This window comes from Coturnix japonica, chromosome 1 (genome assembly GCF_054131305.1).
Source record: "Coturnix japonica strain WE chromosome 1, WE-NBRP24, whole genome shotgun sequence".
Lineage (NCBI taxonomy): Eukaryota > Metazoa > Chordata > Aves > Galliformes > Phasianidae > Coturnix > Coturnix japonica.
Window position 1 is genome coordinate 5,668,984 of NC_140663.1, and position 17,505 is coordinate 5,686,488.

The 17,505-nt window shown below is 42.1% G+C and overlaps 1 protein-coding gene across 1 annotated transcript in view; it reads left to right on the top strand.

Annotated features, from left to right (window-relative positions):
- The window catches only part of CAMK1D (calcium/calmodulin dependent protein kinase ID), a 205,297-nt gene that overhangs the window by 116,831 nt on the left and 70,961 nt on the right, over positions 1-17,505 (top strand). Inside the window, exon 3 of the mRNA XM_015870614.3 lies at positions 5,777-5,851. Coding sequence (XP_015726100.1) covers positions 5,777-5,851 — 75 coding nt within the window. The remainder of the gene's footprint in view (positions 1-5,776; positions 5,852-17,505) is intronic.

The following is a 17,505-nucleotide window of genomic DNA, read 5'->3' on the forward strand; positions in this document are numbered from 1 at the left end:
CAAAAATGCCATCTGGCTGTGAGACGCAGTGAGCAGCATTCCTTTATTTCTGCCCATAACTACAAGCTCTCTTTTGTTTTTAATGCAAGAGAATATTCAACACTGAATCCAATAAAACTCCTGGTCTTTGTAATAAGAAAATTAAGAATAGAGCTTAAAAAATAAAAGACACCAGGCAGTAATCTAGATGCTGTAGGGTAGAAAAGCAGATATTGGGGCCACTTCGCAAGGGTGGTTGATGTCACTGTATAGTGCTGTCCATAGACTGTTTTCGAACCAAGCAATGGCAGTATAAAAGAATGAGTAGACTGAAATCATCGTGAAGAAAAGTTTGCATCCTGTTGGAGGGAGAAGGGCTGCTATAATGACACCTTTTATAAGATACCAGAGAATCTATGGAAGAGAGAGACCTGGTAACTATCAGCTATATGAAAAAGCCTGGACTGGAGCTTACGTTTCTTCTTTTCACACCAGAAAGTCCATGTGGGTGGGAAACCTGGACGATGGGAGGAGTGTCATGCTGAACTCTGCTCATGCGAATATCAGTGCAGCTATATGGGGAATATCCATCTGCAAAATACCCACCTTGGAGGACATTTGGGGGCTGTGGGATAAGAAAGGGAGGGAACAGAGCTAGAGACTTGACTTCTCCCATCATACATGTCTGTTTAGTTGTCAAAAGTCCAAATTGTAAGTGGCCTCACATGGAGAGGACGAATCACAAATCCTGCCACTCTCTCCCAGAGCAGGAGCCTTGATTTCATAGAGTCCTAGACTCATTAACATTGAAAAAGACCACTAAGATAGTCTATTCCAACTGTCCACCTACCACCAAGGTAGTTCCTGTTGAGCCTGTTCCAGTGCCTCACAACTCTTCCTGAGAAGTTCTTCCTAACATCCAAACCGAACATCCCTGGTGCAACTTGAGGTCATTCCTTCATATCCTATTTAAACAACTCCCTTGGTCCAGTGATGGACTTGACAAATCTGTAACACTGTGCTGCTGGGAAAACCCACTGCAGGGCACCTGTGGAAATAACCGAGCATTTATTAGCAAAGATGTTTCATTACACAAAGATACAAATCCTTACAGACTTGGGCGTTTGTTATTTTTGGCTTTTGCAAAATTATTTGTGCTTTCTTGTGGCATTTTATCGCTGACGTGTGCTGTTCGTGGAGGTGCAGCATTAAATGTCATGGCTTGGAACTGTAACGCTCTGACTCAAAAGGAGTTGTTACGTAGGGAACCTGCCCTACTTAAAAGGCTCTCATGTTTGCTCAGGGTTTATGCGCTGTATTCTTCTAGCTGATCCTTATTTTCAGTGTTGCATATGATAGATGCTAGTATGAGTGATTCAGTCATAGTTTATTGCACACGTTTGCAGCTTGGAGTTTTAGCACGCTGTCCTGCCAGCTAAGCAGTTAATAGGTCCTCTGTTTTCATCCATATTGCCCCTCTAATTAATGATCCACAGGAATATGCAACGAATATACTTTCATCTTCTTGGTCTCTGGGATGGTGGAGAGCCAGCAGAGATGTACAGATGCTCGGTCATAAAAGGACTCAGCTTCCCTTATTGTACATCACTGTCCATATTTAAACCCTTTGATTCTTCATAGCAACCTTCAACCCAAACCCACGTATTTTATTAATCTATTTATTGGTGAATGTTGAAGTGATCTTTACTCAGTGGGGCTAGTTCTAACCCTGTGGGACTTCTGCCCTTCTGGTGGCAGTGGGCAGAACATGGAGGCTGTGCTGCCAAGTCCTAAGTGTGGTTTTCAGCACCAGTGGAGCTCCACACCATGAACTCATCACTACTCCTTCGCCACAGAACACCCAGTTTGGCATGGTGGTGGGAATGGTCCCACGGCCAAATGCCACTTCTGGTCAAGCCAAGTCTTGTTTTGGGGACAGGTTATCAGCTCCTTCAGAGGATGACAGTTCTGTTTCAGCAGCACTGGATGCTGTAGCAGGCAGGAAACAATGATGAGTCCCCAACCAAGGCTCTTGCACAACGGCTCTACAGCAGACAAAGGGAACCTATCCATGCTTGATGCTGTGCAGCAGATCAAATGCTCTCTGCATGCCCTTGTTTGCACAGCTGCTATGCTTGGAAAAGTCACACACAGTCCTCAGTTGCCTGGCTCAGTTTGCCCTACAGCGTCATACCTGGCAACTAGATTAGTGGTTTATATATGCTATACTTCATTAGACTGTATTCACACGCAACAACTATTTGATTATTAAATTTTTATCTATACATTAGGTTATCAATACATATTTATTATCAGATCTTTATATTCTATCTCATCCATAATTTATAGATCATTAGTTTATGTGTTACATTGCTCGGGTACAGCAGTGTCTCTGTTCATTTGTGTTGCTGACACCTCTGTAGAAGCTTATGAGCAGACTGAAAAGGCCAGAGGGGAATTTCTATAATTTCACTTGGTTACATCTGCATTGTGACTTGTGGCTCACATCTGTCAGCACAGCTTTTAAACAAGTGATGCTATGATTTTGATGAATCCATTCTTTCTTTTCATAGTTTCTCACCAGGATCAATACTCTTCATATGTATATATATATATATTTATATTTATATATATTTATACTTAATTTTCCCTGATTCTCACTTCCAGATGTATTTTCCTCTACTTTGACCCCTTACCACTCTTTCTGAGAAGAAATTTTTCCTAACATCCAACCTGATCCTCCCCTGGTGCAAATGAAGGCCATTCTCTTTCTACCGCTGCTACCTGGGATGAGAGGCTGATACCCACCTCACTATGACCTCATTTCATGCAGTTGTAGAGAGCAATAAGGTCTCCCCTGAGCCTCCTCTTCTCCAGAGTGAACAATCCCAGAAACTGAATGGCCTCGGAATGTACCTAGCAATGAACATAGCAACAGTGCTGTGAGGTCACACCTTCCTTTCTTGTCACAAATGGAGAGATGGGTACACAGCAGGGCACAGAAGATGGAAGCAGCCTTGGGATTTGCCAGGAAGGAGAGACTGAATCGGGAAGGCATCAAGATGAAGGGCAGGTTAAAAGGGAGATGTCCTTAGAAAGATGTTTCCTTGTTTTAACAATTTATCTCAAATATTTCAACCAAACCCAGGTTTTCATGTTTACTTTGGGGCTTTTTTAAAACTGGGAAACAATTCACTAAAGCTGTTGTCAATACAGTGCCCCTGCCCCTCCAGGAGAGGGGTCTGGAATAATACAGCCTGTTGGTTAGGATGCTACACTGCTTTTAAGGAATCTTCTTCCTTCTTGTATAGGACATCAGAAAAAAAAACAGCTCAATCTCCTCAGTCTCAAAGTGCTTTTGCAGTGAACAGCAGTCAGTCCGGAAGGTTTCCGATCTCTTGGTGATTGCTCTTGTATGCTTTAAAGTAAGAGAAGGAGCCCATGAATTTCTGCAGGTGGAGTACATCTCAGCAAAGCTGCTGGCTGCAGTGACCTCTGCTGGGAAGCACGCGGCTGTTCGGGTTCACCATCAGAACCTGCACCTTGGTTGAACCCATAGGCTTCCACCCAAGCTATCTCTGATGAGCATTAGGATTTATTTATTTATTTATTTTAATTTTGGATTTGATTTTCCTTTAGATAGCCCATTGGTTGATAGGCTGAGCATGGAAACCTAGAATCATACAACATCCCAAGTTATAGAAAGGGACCCATAAGGATAATTGATAAGCACTCCACAATGGCAGGTTGAATGCCTTGCTGGTCTTAAGGAGGCTGAGCCAGAGCAGAAGTAAATCGTAGAATCAGAGAATTTCTCCATCCTATCACAGCCAACTCCTCTAATGCAGCAGCATCTGGTAGCAATAGTTCGCAGGTATCACTTCCTAGGACACCTTTATCCAAATACCTTCATCCCTATGCAGCATCTGCTGCCTTCTTTCCCCGTTGTGTTTCACATCCCCTGTCTCGCTCCTTCATCCACTCTCTTTCCACTTCCCCTGTCTTTCACTGAGAAATTCCTTGTGCTCATGTCCTGCTCCTGATTTCAAAAATCAGCAGATAAATAAAATTAAGACGATGTTCTTGAAATCTAAAAAATCAAAATGCAAAGAATTAATTTGCACACAGTGAGAAATGTAACGTAGACTACATTACATGCTTTAAACCTGTATCACTATTTGTGTTATTGCTACTTTCTTGATTATGATGGTGCCAGTTGCACAGTTGTGTATGGATAAGTGTATGCATAAAGGAGAATGGACATACACATGGAATAATTTCCATTAAAAGTGACTGTTTGCTTGAAATACCATTTGGAATTCTAGAGTACCTTCAAGGGAAGAACCTACTCATGTATCTGTTGGTCTGACCTGTAGCACATGGCATTCAGGCTCACTTATTGTTGATGTAAAATTTCCTCTACACAAAGGTCCTTATATGAACACAACTTTTGATGGCTGATTATGGGTGTAAATTCAGGTCAGTCATAATCTACCTAGTAAACTCAGGGGAAATTGGATTAGTCTCTGTTCCTAGGAGAATGACCCTGCCATGTGCATGGGACCTTCTGCTCTCATCATCGTCACACAGACACCGGGACACTTGGGAATGCTGAGGATGAGGTCTTGACAGATAATTAAGCATCCTAATTAATCTGCTTGAACCTTGAGACTTGTAGAGAGCACTGCATGTGCTGATTATGCACTTTTATGTTCTGAATGTGTCTGTATGTTGTTCAATGAGTAGTCTGTGCATGGCATTTCCCAGCTTCCTCTTGCTCGTAAAACAATTGTCTGTAATTGGTGTAATTAATATTCTGCCCCTGGGGTTGTACTGTTGTCTCTTTAGAGTTTGCACAAGTTAAATGTATCTTTTGGAAATTGTTTTTTAAGTAGCAAACCCACAGAGGCATTGCTCTAAGTAGTTAATTAGACGTGTGTTTATAGAGATTATTTTTTCTCTTTAAAGACAGCATTTTGACAAACCAGAGGTCCTGGAGGCTTGGTGGGAATGATCCATGCCCTCCAGCCACCTGCTGTGCTGTATGAAATCTGGTTTCTTTTCGAAGTGAGGTTTATGTCATTGCACAATCTGCCTGTTCCCATCCCTGGGGAGAAGTGTGAGAGCAGGCTCACCCCTTAGGAGACACAGAAAATCCACATGGCAGATCACCAAATGCAGTCACTTTTCAGAAACTCTGTGTTTATGTAACTGTGTTCACAGTGAGAAGAAAGCAGCACGATGGAGATGGAAGCAATCTTTTTGTAGTGATGATTTCAAGGATTCCTTGGTCGCGTATCATGAGGGTGTAGAAAATTCATGAATACAGTGGGAGCATTTGGATGGAAAGCATGCAGCACATTGCAGGGAAATTTGGCTATCCAGACCTGGTGTGACATGGGAGTGGGGAAATTCAGTGGATAGGGACATGGGGCCATTGTATGTCTGTTCTATCTGTTCTTCAGCTTCTGTCTGCATGGAGACAAATCCCTCCAACCTACGCTCTGCCTCCATCCCATGGCACCCAGTTTGCTGTTGTCTTGAGATTCGACCTCCAGGCAACCATCTCCATTCATCTGACCCAGAGACTCCAAGCTTCTCCTGCCCCAGATACTTAACCACTGAGCATTTTCTGGGCTGTAAATTGTGACTATTTACTTCAGTCAAGATAGTAGTTTGTCACGATGAATAGAAGCACTGACAATTAGTGCCTAACTAAAAATAACTTACTTTTTTTTTTGCAGCCACTTTCTAAAAGAAGACTACTTCATCTTTTATTTGTCTTCTCTTTTTCCAGGATCAAGCATGAGAATATAGTTGCTCTGGAAGACATCTATGAGAGCCCGAACCATTTATACTTGGTCATGCAATTGTAAGTACTGAACCCAGCTAAATTTCTGTGTCAGAATTGCCAACTTTTCTTGTTCTACTCTTGATTTTTAACTCAAACAATGGAATAACTGAGAGGTATTTGTCTTGTGTCCAAAATCCTTGGCTGGTGGTTAAAGTGAACCTTCAGATGTGGTGGGCTGGATTGTTGTGAAACTGGGAGCTCAAGTCTTTTGTGAACAGTCTTCCTAAATCAAAGCAAAGTTAACAGGAGATTTTCTGTTAAGGGGACTAGAAATGACCCTGAATCGCCATCCATGTAATTCCCTGTGACCCAGCAGGTCTGCAGAAGGAGTGGGTGGGTGGTGGATTTGCTTGTCTCAGAAGCAGGACCATCTCACTGCACTGTTCCTTCATGTGTCTCCCATCAGAGCCACTCTACTTCCTTTTTCCTCCCTACTCTGAGCTTAAGAAGATCATAATCCCATCAGATATGTGATATGTTGTGGCTGACCTGGCCCTCTTGCCACATCCACCTGGCAAGGAGGAAGTGATGATCATAGTGCTTTGGGGTATTTTTCTTCTTTCTTTCTTCTTTCTTTCTTTCTTTCTTTCTTTCTTTCTTTCTTTCTTTCTTTCTTTCTTTCTTTCTTTCTTTCTTTCTTTCTTTCTTTCTTTCTTTCTTTCTTTCTTTCTTTCTTTCTTTCTTTCTTTCTTTCTTTCTTTCTTTCTTTCTTTCTTTCTTTCTTTCTTTCTTTCTTTCTTTCTTTCTTTCTTTCTTTCTTTCTTTCTTTCTTTCTTTCTTTCTTTTTTTTTTTGTTTCTTTTTCCCTTTTTTCTTTCTGAAATCAATTTAAAAAAAACAAAAAAAACAAAAAGAACATGATGTGCAGTTAAAATTTCTTATTGTCTCTGGTCTCCCACTTCTTCACTGATGAGATTACCTGAAACATGAGCAGTGCAGATAGATGGGGCAGAGAGATAAAGTGCTGCTGTGAAGAGACAGATGTGCCACAGGGGAGCTTGGAGCATCTGACGGAGGTTGATCTGGGGTTTAATATCTGACGGGAAGCCACTGGGGACCATGCTGGGCCCTGATCTGTTGGTAACATCCAGGGAAGCAGATGTCATTAGTAGCTGTCCTGCTGGTTGTGTGGGAAGAATGGAGCCTTGTACATTTTTAGTTTGTGTTTGTAGTCCTACATTTCTGCCCAAAATGCTGTAAAATGATTTGCACAGGCACCTCAGCATCATACAAATTTCAACATGCCATCTGGATTGTGGGAAGTACCAGTTTCATTACCAGTTGATTTACAAATCCTTATTTTTGTTTAATCTCTGTGGAGAAGAAAAACCAGTGTTTATTGCTACCTAACTTATTGTGGTTTAACCCTCACTTTTCCAGGTTTCTTGTGTCCGTATCATTGGCTTATCTAAAATATAGGGCTATAATCATAGGTGAGACTGAGTATGCTAGTACAGACAGAATCATAGAATCATTAACATTGAAAAATACCAGTAAGATCATCTTAGTCATCTAAATGTTAACCTATCATGGAATGGAATGGAATGGAATGGAATGGAATGGAATGGAATGGAATAGCACAAAGGAGGAGAGGAGAGGAGAGGAGAGGAGAGGAGAGGAGAGGAGAGGAGAGGAGAGGAGAGGAGAGGAGAGGAGAGGAGAGGAGAGGAGAGGAGAGGAGAGGAGAGGAGAGGAGAGGAGAGGAGAGGAGAGGAGAGGAGAGGAGAGGAGAGGAGAGGAGAGGAGAGGAGAGGAGAGGAGAGGAGAGGAGAGGAGAGGAGAGGACTGTTGGAAGGGAACTTTGAGGATCATCTAGTTCAACTGCTGGACAACTTCAGGGCAGCACTGCTCCATCCCAGGGGCAGCACCCAGCATTTTCCTTTGTTGAAATTCTACTTGCTTACAACTGAACACTTAACTAGGAAATTATTCTTTTTATCATAGCTGCATTTGTAAACTGAGCCAATTGACTTCCCAAGGACCAAGAATTTAGCTGTTGTAAAAGGATATTGCTTCACCAAAGCCCACATGGTGGTGGGATGTCTGGCTGAAGGCAGAAGCTGGGACCCCATCTGGAATGCTCAGGGCTGTGGGCCTGAGCCCTTTTCAGCCAGGACGAGGAATCCTTCAAAACTATGGGATCATTTTATTTGAATTTAGGCACATACTTGAGTGTGATCTAGAAACAGCATTGCAAACTCCCACTCATGAAGAAAGCCCGTGTGACAAAACTCGTGCATGTCCTGCACTTAGTCAGCTTCAGCTATGGAGTAAAACACATTAGGTTATTTTATTGAAGACTGTTCATGTTGTGCCAGGCTGTGGTTGTCAGCCCTCTTCACTGCTGCAAATTAAAATAAGGCCCTGCTGTACTGAGATCTGCACAGGTTGTATTCTGTATTTGTGCTATGACAAAGTGAATAGGTCAGCATGCACATCCCCATCACCATGCACATTGCATCTGCACTGCCTTTCTGTTCTGAATTTTCAAGAGCTGGGATTCAAGGCTGCATCTCCACAAAGTTTAGAAGACTTAAAATCAATTCTGCATGCTTCCTTTCTTGGTTTCAGTCGGGAAGAATGCATTCAGGAATAATCTTGTTTCCAGAGTAACACCAACTTATTGATACAATAGCTCTGAAGCATTGCATGGCATGAGGTATCTATTTGTTTACATCTCTTCCCTGTGTAATATTATTAGATTCCTTATGTGGTTTAGCTTGACATTCTTGTATAATTCTCCTAAACAACGCAATGGTTGTATGCATTTAAAATTTGAGTTTAGTGTGAATTTAGAAGTGATTGTGATCAAGCAGGTTCCCAGAAGCCACATTTAGACAAATAGAAAATAGGGTAACATTAGGACCACTCAAAGAGCAGTACCATGGGCACAGCAGATCTCAAATCCAAATGCCCTTCTCCTGATTCATTGCTTTCTAAGTGAGCATTTACTCGTGATTGCCGTGGGAGATTTTTTGTTGCATGGGCAGCATTTTCATCACCAGCCTTCAGAGCACTCCTTGCAGTTATGTGGAAAATCCACATCACAGCCCCTGAGCATCTCATAGCTCACTGTGGGAGAAAGTTTTTGGAATCACTCCATACCCCTGTTCTTACCCCTATGTGTTCACCCTTTGGTACATCTGCTATTGAAAGCTATGCCTGTTAGCTGGTTATCCTGAAAGATAGATATTGCACCTCATTTACTCTGCCAAAGACGTGAGCAGGAGCATGTAGCAGCATCTGTCCTGGAGCTCATAGAAAAGGAGGTGAAGAGGTGGCTGGCTGTGTCTACTTGGCACTTAATTAATTCCTGCAAGTCCCTCTGGGAGCATTTCCCAGGGTTATGTAGCTGTTGGTGAACGTCCTGTGTGTTTCCTGGTATGTTCTTGTGGAAATCTGATCTCCAGCTTTGGTTTCATCCCCTTATTTTTACATACAGTGTACGTGAGCCATCATAAAACCATTCAATCTGTCACAGCCCTGTGACTGCAAGGTACTCCAGAGTTGGAGGCATCTGAATCTGACAGCTCAGAGTTTCATGTGCAGTCTCAAAGCATTATCCTATTCCTTAGAAATGGCTGGCCCATTATTTCTTCATTTGTATCCCCAAAATGCAGGATATTCCAACCCAAGAATGAAGACTGTCACCAAAATATTTGAAGAAGTGTCATTCTTTTAGGGTAAGATTTCCCCAGAGAACATAGGGGAAAATGATTTAATAAAGGAAAGTTTTATTGATGTGTATCTTGGGATGATAGAATGAATTAGAGTAAACATAATTAATGAGTAATTATAGGTTGCTATTGGGGCTGCATGGTAAGAATTACCCTACCTGAGCTATCTGCCTCACCTAATCTTGCCAGTGCAGGGAAATATCCAGCTATAGTTTGTATTGTCAGATACTAATATTTCATTGCCATAAAACGGCCTCTTTGGATATTGATGATTCATTCTCTACATGCCGGAAAGTCATGAATAAAAATGGATTTACATAAACACGTATTTTCCATCTAAGTGTTATGGGACTGTTTGGATGTGATGTTTCAGAAGGCGCTGCCTGTGCAGGTCAGAGCAGATCCCCAATGCTCATCACTGACTTCATCTCCATCATTTATCTACACCAGAGCACAAAGCAGCAAAGTTTGATCTCCCACAGACCTGCACGCACCCTCCATTAGTCACAGGCCATGCACCTCTGTGGAGATGTGTTTCTCACTGCTGCTGCTGTTGACTCTCCAGAAGGATATGGACTGTGTTAAAAGTCAACAACAATGTTCACTTCTATATTCTCCCTTATTCATCCATTTGCTTTAAATATGTAAGAACTGCATGTTTTTTATACCTCCAATCTTCTGACAACCCTTATGCTCCCACGAAGCTCTGCAGTGCTGGGATTAACTTTTGAGGTGTTTCAGAAGGACATAGGATTTTTCTAGCACAACAAAACCTCAGAGCTGAGAAGAAAGGGAGGCAGGAATATGTTCTGGTTGAGAACTTTGTCTTCAGGACCCAGTGACTGAAAGCCTTACCAGTGGCCTCTTTGGTGGCTGTGCAGCACAATAGTAGTTCTCTGTAGAAGGGCTGTTTAAACTAGATCTTGTCAGTCTGTGTTCCTGATGGGCTGAAGAAGCCAGAGCATTTCCCTCAGATGAGGTATTTTTGAGGCTGTGAGATCCCTGCTTAGAACAAGTTTTATGGAGAGCAGTTCTCTGCAGCAGACCCTGGAATACTTCTCCTGAAATGCCCTAAACAGCCCAAACTGAACCTAATAACCAAACCTTGCAGGTTTTTCAGCTTGGCATCTCAAGTCTGCCAAATAATTCAAATAATTTCCAGCACAGACAAGCCAAGGATCCTTCTTTCCTGGTGTAAGGAAAGAAGTAATAACACCAGAGTTATTTTGCAGATTCAGAGTTTTGGTGCGCCATTTCTGCTGTTAACTCTCCCCTGCCACACATAAGCATGTTGTAACCCTGTAAGGGCCTGGGAGTCAGCTTGGATTGGCATGCACCTACCTGCAGTAAAATGTACAGAAGTTTTTATTGTTTATTGTGTTATAGCCCACACCACCTGGGATTTTGCCTCTCACCTGTATGCTTTGTAAATAAGCAAGTGGAGTGCTAAGCTGGGATTAAGTGCTGAATTCCTTTTGGTTCTTTTTTGTAAGCTCAGTGCTTATGCACACTCCAAGAGCAGCGGAGCATGGACAGGCTTTGCAAGTGACATTACAATGAAAATATTCAGCCTCCAAGAAAAACAAGATACAATTGAGGGAAGTGCCTTGTTTGCCAGGTTCCTTAAGGAGTCTAGCAAGGACACACGGTGTTACAAAAGAGCAATCCACATGCCAAGCCACCATCACATCAGGATGCTAATTAAAGCAAAACATAGTTCTGCTGCACTGCATTCCTTAGATGGGATTTATTTCTGTACTTGTTTTTTGCCTGCAAAGCATTATGCATAAGGCAGAAGGAAATATCCCTTCATTCACGATGGAATTGATACGATCTAGAAAAGCCATTTGGGTTCTTTACCTGCAGAAAATTCTTGTCCAGGCATCTAAGAGAAGCCCCTCACATCACTGTTTTCCATGGATGATGTGTTATCATTATCAGCAATGGTAGTAAGGAGAACAGGAAAAACAATTCTAGTAAAGGAGAACACTGGAGTTGATGACCATTAGCCAAAGGGTTTGGTCGGTCTGTGGTACAGATTGGGAGATAAGCTGTGCACCCATAAACTCTGTTCTTTTTATTCTATAGTCCTGACTTATGTGGGGAAATTGGCCCCTGACACACATTGAAAATACACTCAGTCTATGTCAAAAGGATTGAACACGTGCTGCTGATGCCTCATCATGCTGCATGAGAGTGAGATGGTAAATTTACGTGGCAGTTGGCTGTCAAAGGTTTTACTGGTTAGAACACTTGCTAACCCTTGCTCTCAGTTTCTGGTCAAGTAAATTGTCACAAATTTTACTTTTCTTAGTATATATTTTTGAGCAAATGTTGCCTATGAACTACAACATGAAGAAGGCTGTTCCGCTCATGCCAGGGGGGGAGACTGTGAGTGCTAAGGAAGCTTTGCTTGGATTTTGACACATGAAATGGGACAGCAGCAACAGGGTTAAGTGTGTGTAACACAACTGGGTGCATGAAGCACAATTCTGGGAGAAGAGCTCAGAAAAATGAATCCTGAGTTAATCACAGCCTTTGATGTGGGCAAATTGTAGGTGTGTGCCAAACTGCAGAGCTGGGATTTGAGATTTTGAAATCACACTGACTATTTGGGCATGTACGGGCTTGCAGTGTTTGGGAACAGTTTTAAAGGGGATATTTAGATTACATATTAGGTGGAAATTCTTTACTCAGAGTGTGCTGAGGTGCTGGCACAGCTGCCAGAGGAGCTATGGGTGCCTCTTACCTGGAGTTGCTCAAGGCCAGGTTGGATGGGACCCTGGGCAGCCTGAGCTGGTAGGGGGGCAACCAACCCATGGCACAACAGCTGCTGACTCCTAGCATCATGCCCCTGGGATCTGGGTGGCAACTATTAATTCAGCATCAATTGCGCATATTTTTCTATGTTGATTATTGCATCAGTTGAGTTATACTGATAAGTGTTGGACATAAAGGAGTATCTTTCCTTTTCCAGTGGCTGAAAGCAAAGATTGGTGTTGGGCAGAGATCAGGAAATGAGCAGATTTGTTGGTAATGGACTGATGGACCACACAGTTGTCTCCAGGATAACTTCGGTACACCTGCAATTGTCTGGACTGTGTATGATCCCAAAAACACAGTATACACTCATTGTAGGCTCCTATCTACCTTTAACTTAGATTTTTCTTCTTCTTTTTTTGTGGTCCTGGAGGGGCTCCTTAGCTTCTGCTTTCTATCCTCTCCAAGTATAGCAGCTCTGGAATGGCACTGAACAGCCGCTATATTCCTTCCTTGTGCTGCTTTATGTCTAAGAAGTTCAGCCCCGACTAGGAGCAGGACTTTTTGCAATCCCTGCAAATCAATGCAGCCTCCCTACAGAGTGACAAAAAAATGTGAGAATCTTCTTTGTTTTGGGACTGTTTCTCACAATGATTTCTAAAGCCATTTACAGGCAATCACCTTCAAAAGGTGTAGAAGAATGCCAATGTCCTTGCTCCTAAACTTGCACTTGTTATTGTTAGCTTAGTCAGAAGGATCCCACTATGGACTCTGACACATTAGCAACGTGACAAGGATTTTTTTTTAATCTTGAATCAAAGCACTGTGCTACTTCTTATGGGGAGTGCTCTGCAGCCTTGAGAATGGAGAGATAATGGAGAAATATTTCCTTGAACAGACACCTTTATAATGTAGTTTGCTTTTATAGAAATGTGAACGGTTCCAAAGAAAATGTCTCTTTTCTTTCTGTGATCTATTGTTGTGAAGCTGCTATTGTCAGTAAAGAAAAGAAGAGGTTTGTCCAAACTTCCCAGTAAACCTTATTCTAAACCATTATGCCTAAGAGTTGCAGGAAGGCTGGGAGGACTCATAAATCAGATAGCATACGTGACTGTTTTCTGGTGCACACAGTGAAGGAGTCTTCACTCTTCACTCCTCCTCACTGAAAACACATTGCAGAAAGAAGGGGATGAACCCTGCATGCAGCAGAAGACTTGTCTGGGGTTATGTCCAGTTTCCAGCAAGGTCTGACACCAAATCTTTAAGGCAAAATATGTGATTTGATTGTATTTTTTACAATAGTAAACTGTTGGCAGCATCAGTACAAGTCTTTTCCATAAGTAGATCTCCAGCAGCTCCCTTCCTAAGTGCCTGTGCCCCTATTGTATAGCTGGAGCTGGCGTAGGTGGTTCATGGAGCAGCAATATATATCTGCCAGCAGTCCTATGTAATACCACTGCTTCCCTGAGAGCAGCAGTGGGGCCTTTCTGAGCAGCAGGCAGGTGGCAATTTAGATTCCTTTCCTTTCATGCCTTGCCCACGTGTTGCATCGCTGGTTGCTTGATGTTTGCGTAGTTACTGATTTGCTCTTGCACATTTCGTTCCACATCTCTCAGTACCTGGTAATTTACGCTGCGGTGCACTTACTGCATGTACTAAAATCAGTTAAATAGCTGGTGCTGGCTCTGGGAGAAAAGGATTTTGGAGCAAGGTAGGTAATAAATGTTAAATCCATATGTGCCCCAGCATGAGGATTCATTATGAGATGGTAGGATCCCTTTTTGATACCACATGTAGGCTTTCTGACTGAATGGTTGCACGCCTTTAAACTGAGAAGGGCTTTCATAACAGCATGGAAAGCTTTGAAGAGAAATAACGTGGTACAGGGGCAAGATGCAAAATGAAAATCAGCGCTCACTCTGTTCTTTTACACTGCGGTACTGTTATTAAAAGTTGTTTTTTCCTCTGTGTTATCTTCTGGAGGAATGTCAGTGTGCAACAGAAGACATCTAACAGATTTGTGGCCCCAAAAATGCCTAATTTTACAAGCGTGTTCATATTCCATCTTCAACTTCTCAGTAATATTGTCAGATAGGTTATTCTGTTCCAAGGTCTGTAAGTGAGTTGGTGTTGTTCTGTCTTGCAGTTCTATTTCTCTTGACTTATCAAGAGGCAAGTTAGTAATGGAGCATTACGGTCACATACAGAAGTATTCTATATTCACATTGAAAATCTCTTGTTTTACATTGTGTTTGAAACCTGCCCCCAGAACTCTGTGTTGCACATCTTTTCAAGGTCAGGGAGATCAGACAAGGAGAAATAGTTGCAAACAAAAAGAGGGGAAATTTAAATTGGATATAAGGAAAAAATTGCTTATGATAAGGTAGTGAAACACTGTCACAGGCTACCCAGAGAGATGGTGGATGCCCCATCCCTGGAGACACTCAAGGTCAGGCTGGAAAGGGCTGTGAGCACCTGATCTAGCTGTGGACATCCCTGTTCATTGCAGGGAAGTTGGGCTGAATCTTTAAGGGTCCCATCCAACTCATACAATTCTATGATTCTGTGATTCATGCAGTTTTCCATGGCCAGGCTGGGGCCAGGACTGTAAACAAGATTATGTAAAAAAGCAGATTTTTTAATGGAAATACTGGTTCCTAACTCAAATCCTGTTTTGACTTTCTTTGTAGTGCTGTGGTTACCTCTTCTTGCAGAAATTGTTTTCAAAGAACTGAAGAAAGTTCTTGCCATAGTTTTCTTCTTTCAGCATTCCCCAGTGGAAAATTACTCAATGGAAAAAACAAATCTGTGTTTTTTCCCCCCTGAAGCAGTGATTAAGTCTGCCATAGCCAAACTTTTACTTTTTAAATTATTTTGTAGAAAAAGAAAATACTACAGCCAATGAAGCCTTACTTTGATGCATTTATAGAACATCTGCTCGTTTTATTCTGATTCATGCCACATGGTTATTTCTCAGCCTGTAAAGGTTGTTTTTCTGTTTAACTGAAGGAAAACTGTTCAGAGACCAAGATTCTTTTGTCTCTTTTTTTCCTTCTTCTCTTAGACAAAGTTTCCTTTTAGATCTGAGTGACCCTGGCCTAACTGTAAGAGGATTTCGGTTCTGGAGTCTGAAAATGCATTGGAGGACATGGGTGTTTATTCTATTTCATTTTCCTTAGAAGCAAATAGAACTCTGTAGTTCTAATTTTTTAATCCCCAATTGATAAAGAGTGCTGCCAACCTTGGATTAGGATTAGTGCAGTCCTTAGATATCCATGGAAAGAAGATAACTCTTCCAAAAATGCAAGGAAAAAGAAGTCAGAAACCCATCCCAGTAGCAACTGAAAGAGAGTTGATATGTTAAGACCTACTTAAGGAGTGAGATACTGGCACAGGGTGCCCAGAGAAGTTGTGGGTGCCCCATTCCTGGAGGTGTTGGATCAGGCTCTGGGCAGCCTGATCTGATGGGTGGCAACCAGCTCACAGCAGAGAGGTTAAAACTCAACGATCTTTAAGGTCTCTCCCAATGTAAGTCATTCTATGATTCCATGATTAAGCACACAAAGAGCATTACTAAGAACTGTAGTTTAAGTTCTTACCTCAAATGTCAGTTAACAAAATAAAAATGATCCAAATATTCATTTCTACCTTAGGGTTTCAACCACTAAAATTCTGCCATGATTCTCTTACATCCCCAGAAAAAGGGGATTTTTATTTAGGAGAACACAGGACCAAGCACCAGTCCTACTGTCAGGGTGAAGCTCCTTGTTATGTCCTATGGGTCATAGTCCCTCCATTGCTGGATGCTTCCTGGTGCCTCCAACCAGGAGAAATGCAGACATAACTTAGGGATAGGAAGTACAGAGGAGAGGAAAATGACCTCATTCTGATCTTCCACCAGTGTTATCTGCAGCAATATTTGTCTCATCTCAGTCCAGGGTATATTCCATTGACTCATGTCAGGTTCTGTGCAAGCATGGGGAAGTGCTATCCACAGAAAGCGTTGCTGACATTTTACCTCTCAGGGCTAGAAACCCTCTGCCAGAAGCTTTTAAACGTGCTCTTTTCAGACAGTTTCACAGCTGGATGTGCTGTGTAGAGGGTCTGCTTCACCTTGGTGCTGTCTTGCCTTGTTTGAAGGGTGGCGAGGGAAATGTAGGTGAGATTTCTGTCGCTGGAGATTAGGTAATCCTTCAGACTGCACCAGATGAAGTGAAATATATTTTAAAAAGCTGATATCCTGGGGAAAACTATTTTATCTTTCACTCTTTTTTTTTTTGTCCTGGAGCTTTACATGGTTGTGTATGCATTCAAATGTTTAATGCAAAAAGACAATTTATGCAACAGTACAGACAAAAAAAGAGAGTAGAAAAATAATATTAAAAAATATATGTATAAAGTGAAATAAGATAACTAGCATAGTGAGCGTCTGTGGGTTTAGTTGAAGGTCTAGATCTGCTCTAAATACCCTTTTCTGTAGAGTGCTGTTAAATGTGATCAAGGTAGTCATTGAGTAGGTTGCTACTAACATCTTGAAGGACCATTGCAATACCCATCCACTGTTGGCTCTGTATTTCAACTCATGGGCAGGAGCAGAGGAGGCAACTTGTGGCTTGAGAGAGGAGGAGGAAAAAGAAGATGCTGGACCATGTGGTACCAAATGTTGAAACAGACAGAATGGTAGACTGCTTGTGATGCACTGGAAAGGCAGTAGGTGTTCTGCTAGAGGGCCTGCAGTGTTCCTGTATGAACTAAAAGATGTAGCAGCGCAGAGTGGGTAATGGACAGGTCTCTTTTATCTGTGGAAAAATATTCTATCTGTTTACCCACAATGTACAACAAGAACCAGAGGCTGCTTGCCTCCAGAGTCTTATGAGCGTGTTTTTGTGGTTAGAGCACACAGGTCTGAAATTCCAGGCTTTTGTTTTACTCTGTCATTGATTCATGTTGAGGTCTCATGCCATTTTGCCTTCTAATTTCCTTGCCCACAGAAAGGCAATACTTTCCTAATTAATTCTGGGTAATATGTATTACTTTTTTCCCCCTCACATCAGTGCTACTCTTACTATAGTTAGTTGTTACAAGAAATAAGGGTGTGCAAACTGGCCTCTGGCCTTTTCCACCAGAGGGGACCTGTGGGGATGAATAAAAGCCAGCAGGCTTCTTTGCCAGGATTTGTGATTATTTTGAAAAACATGTTCAGTAACGCCTTGATCAACTCCATGTATCAAATGCT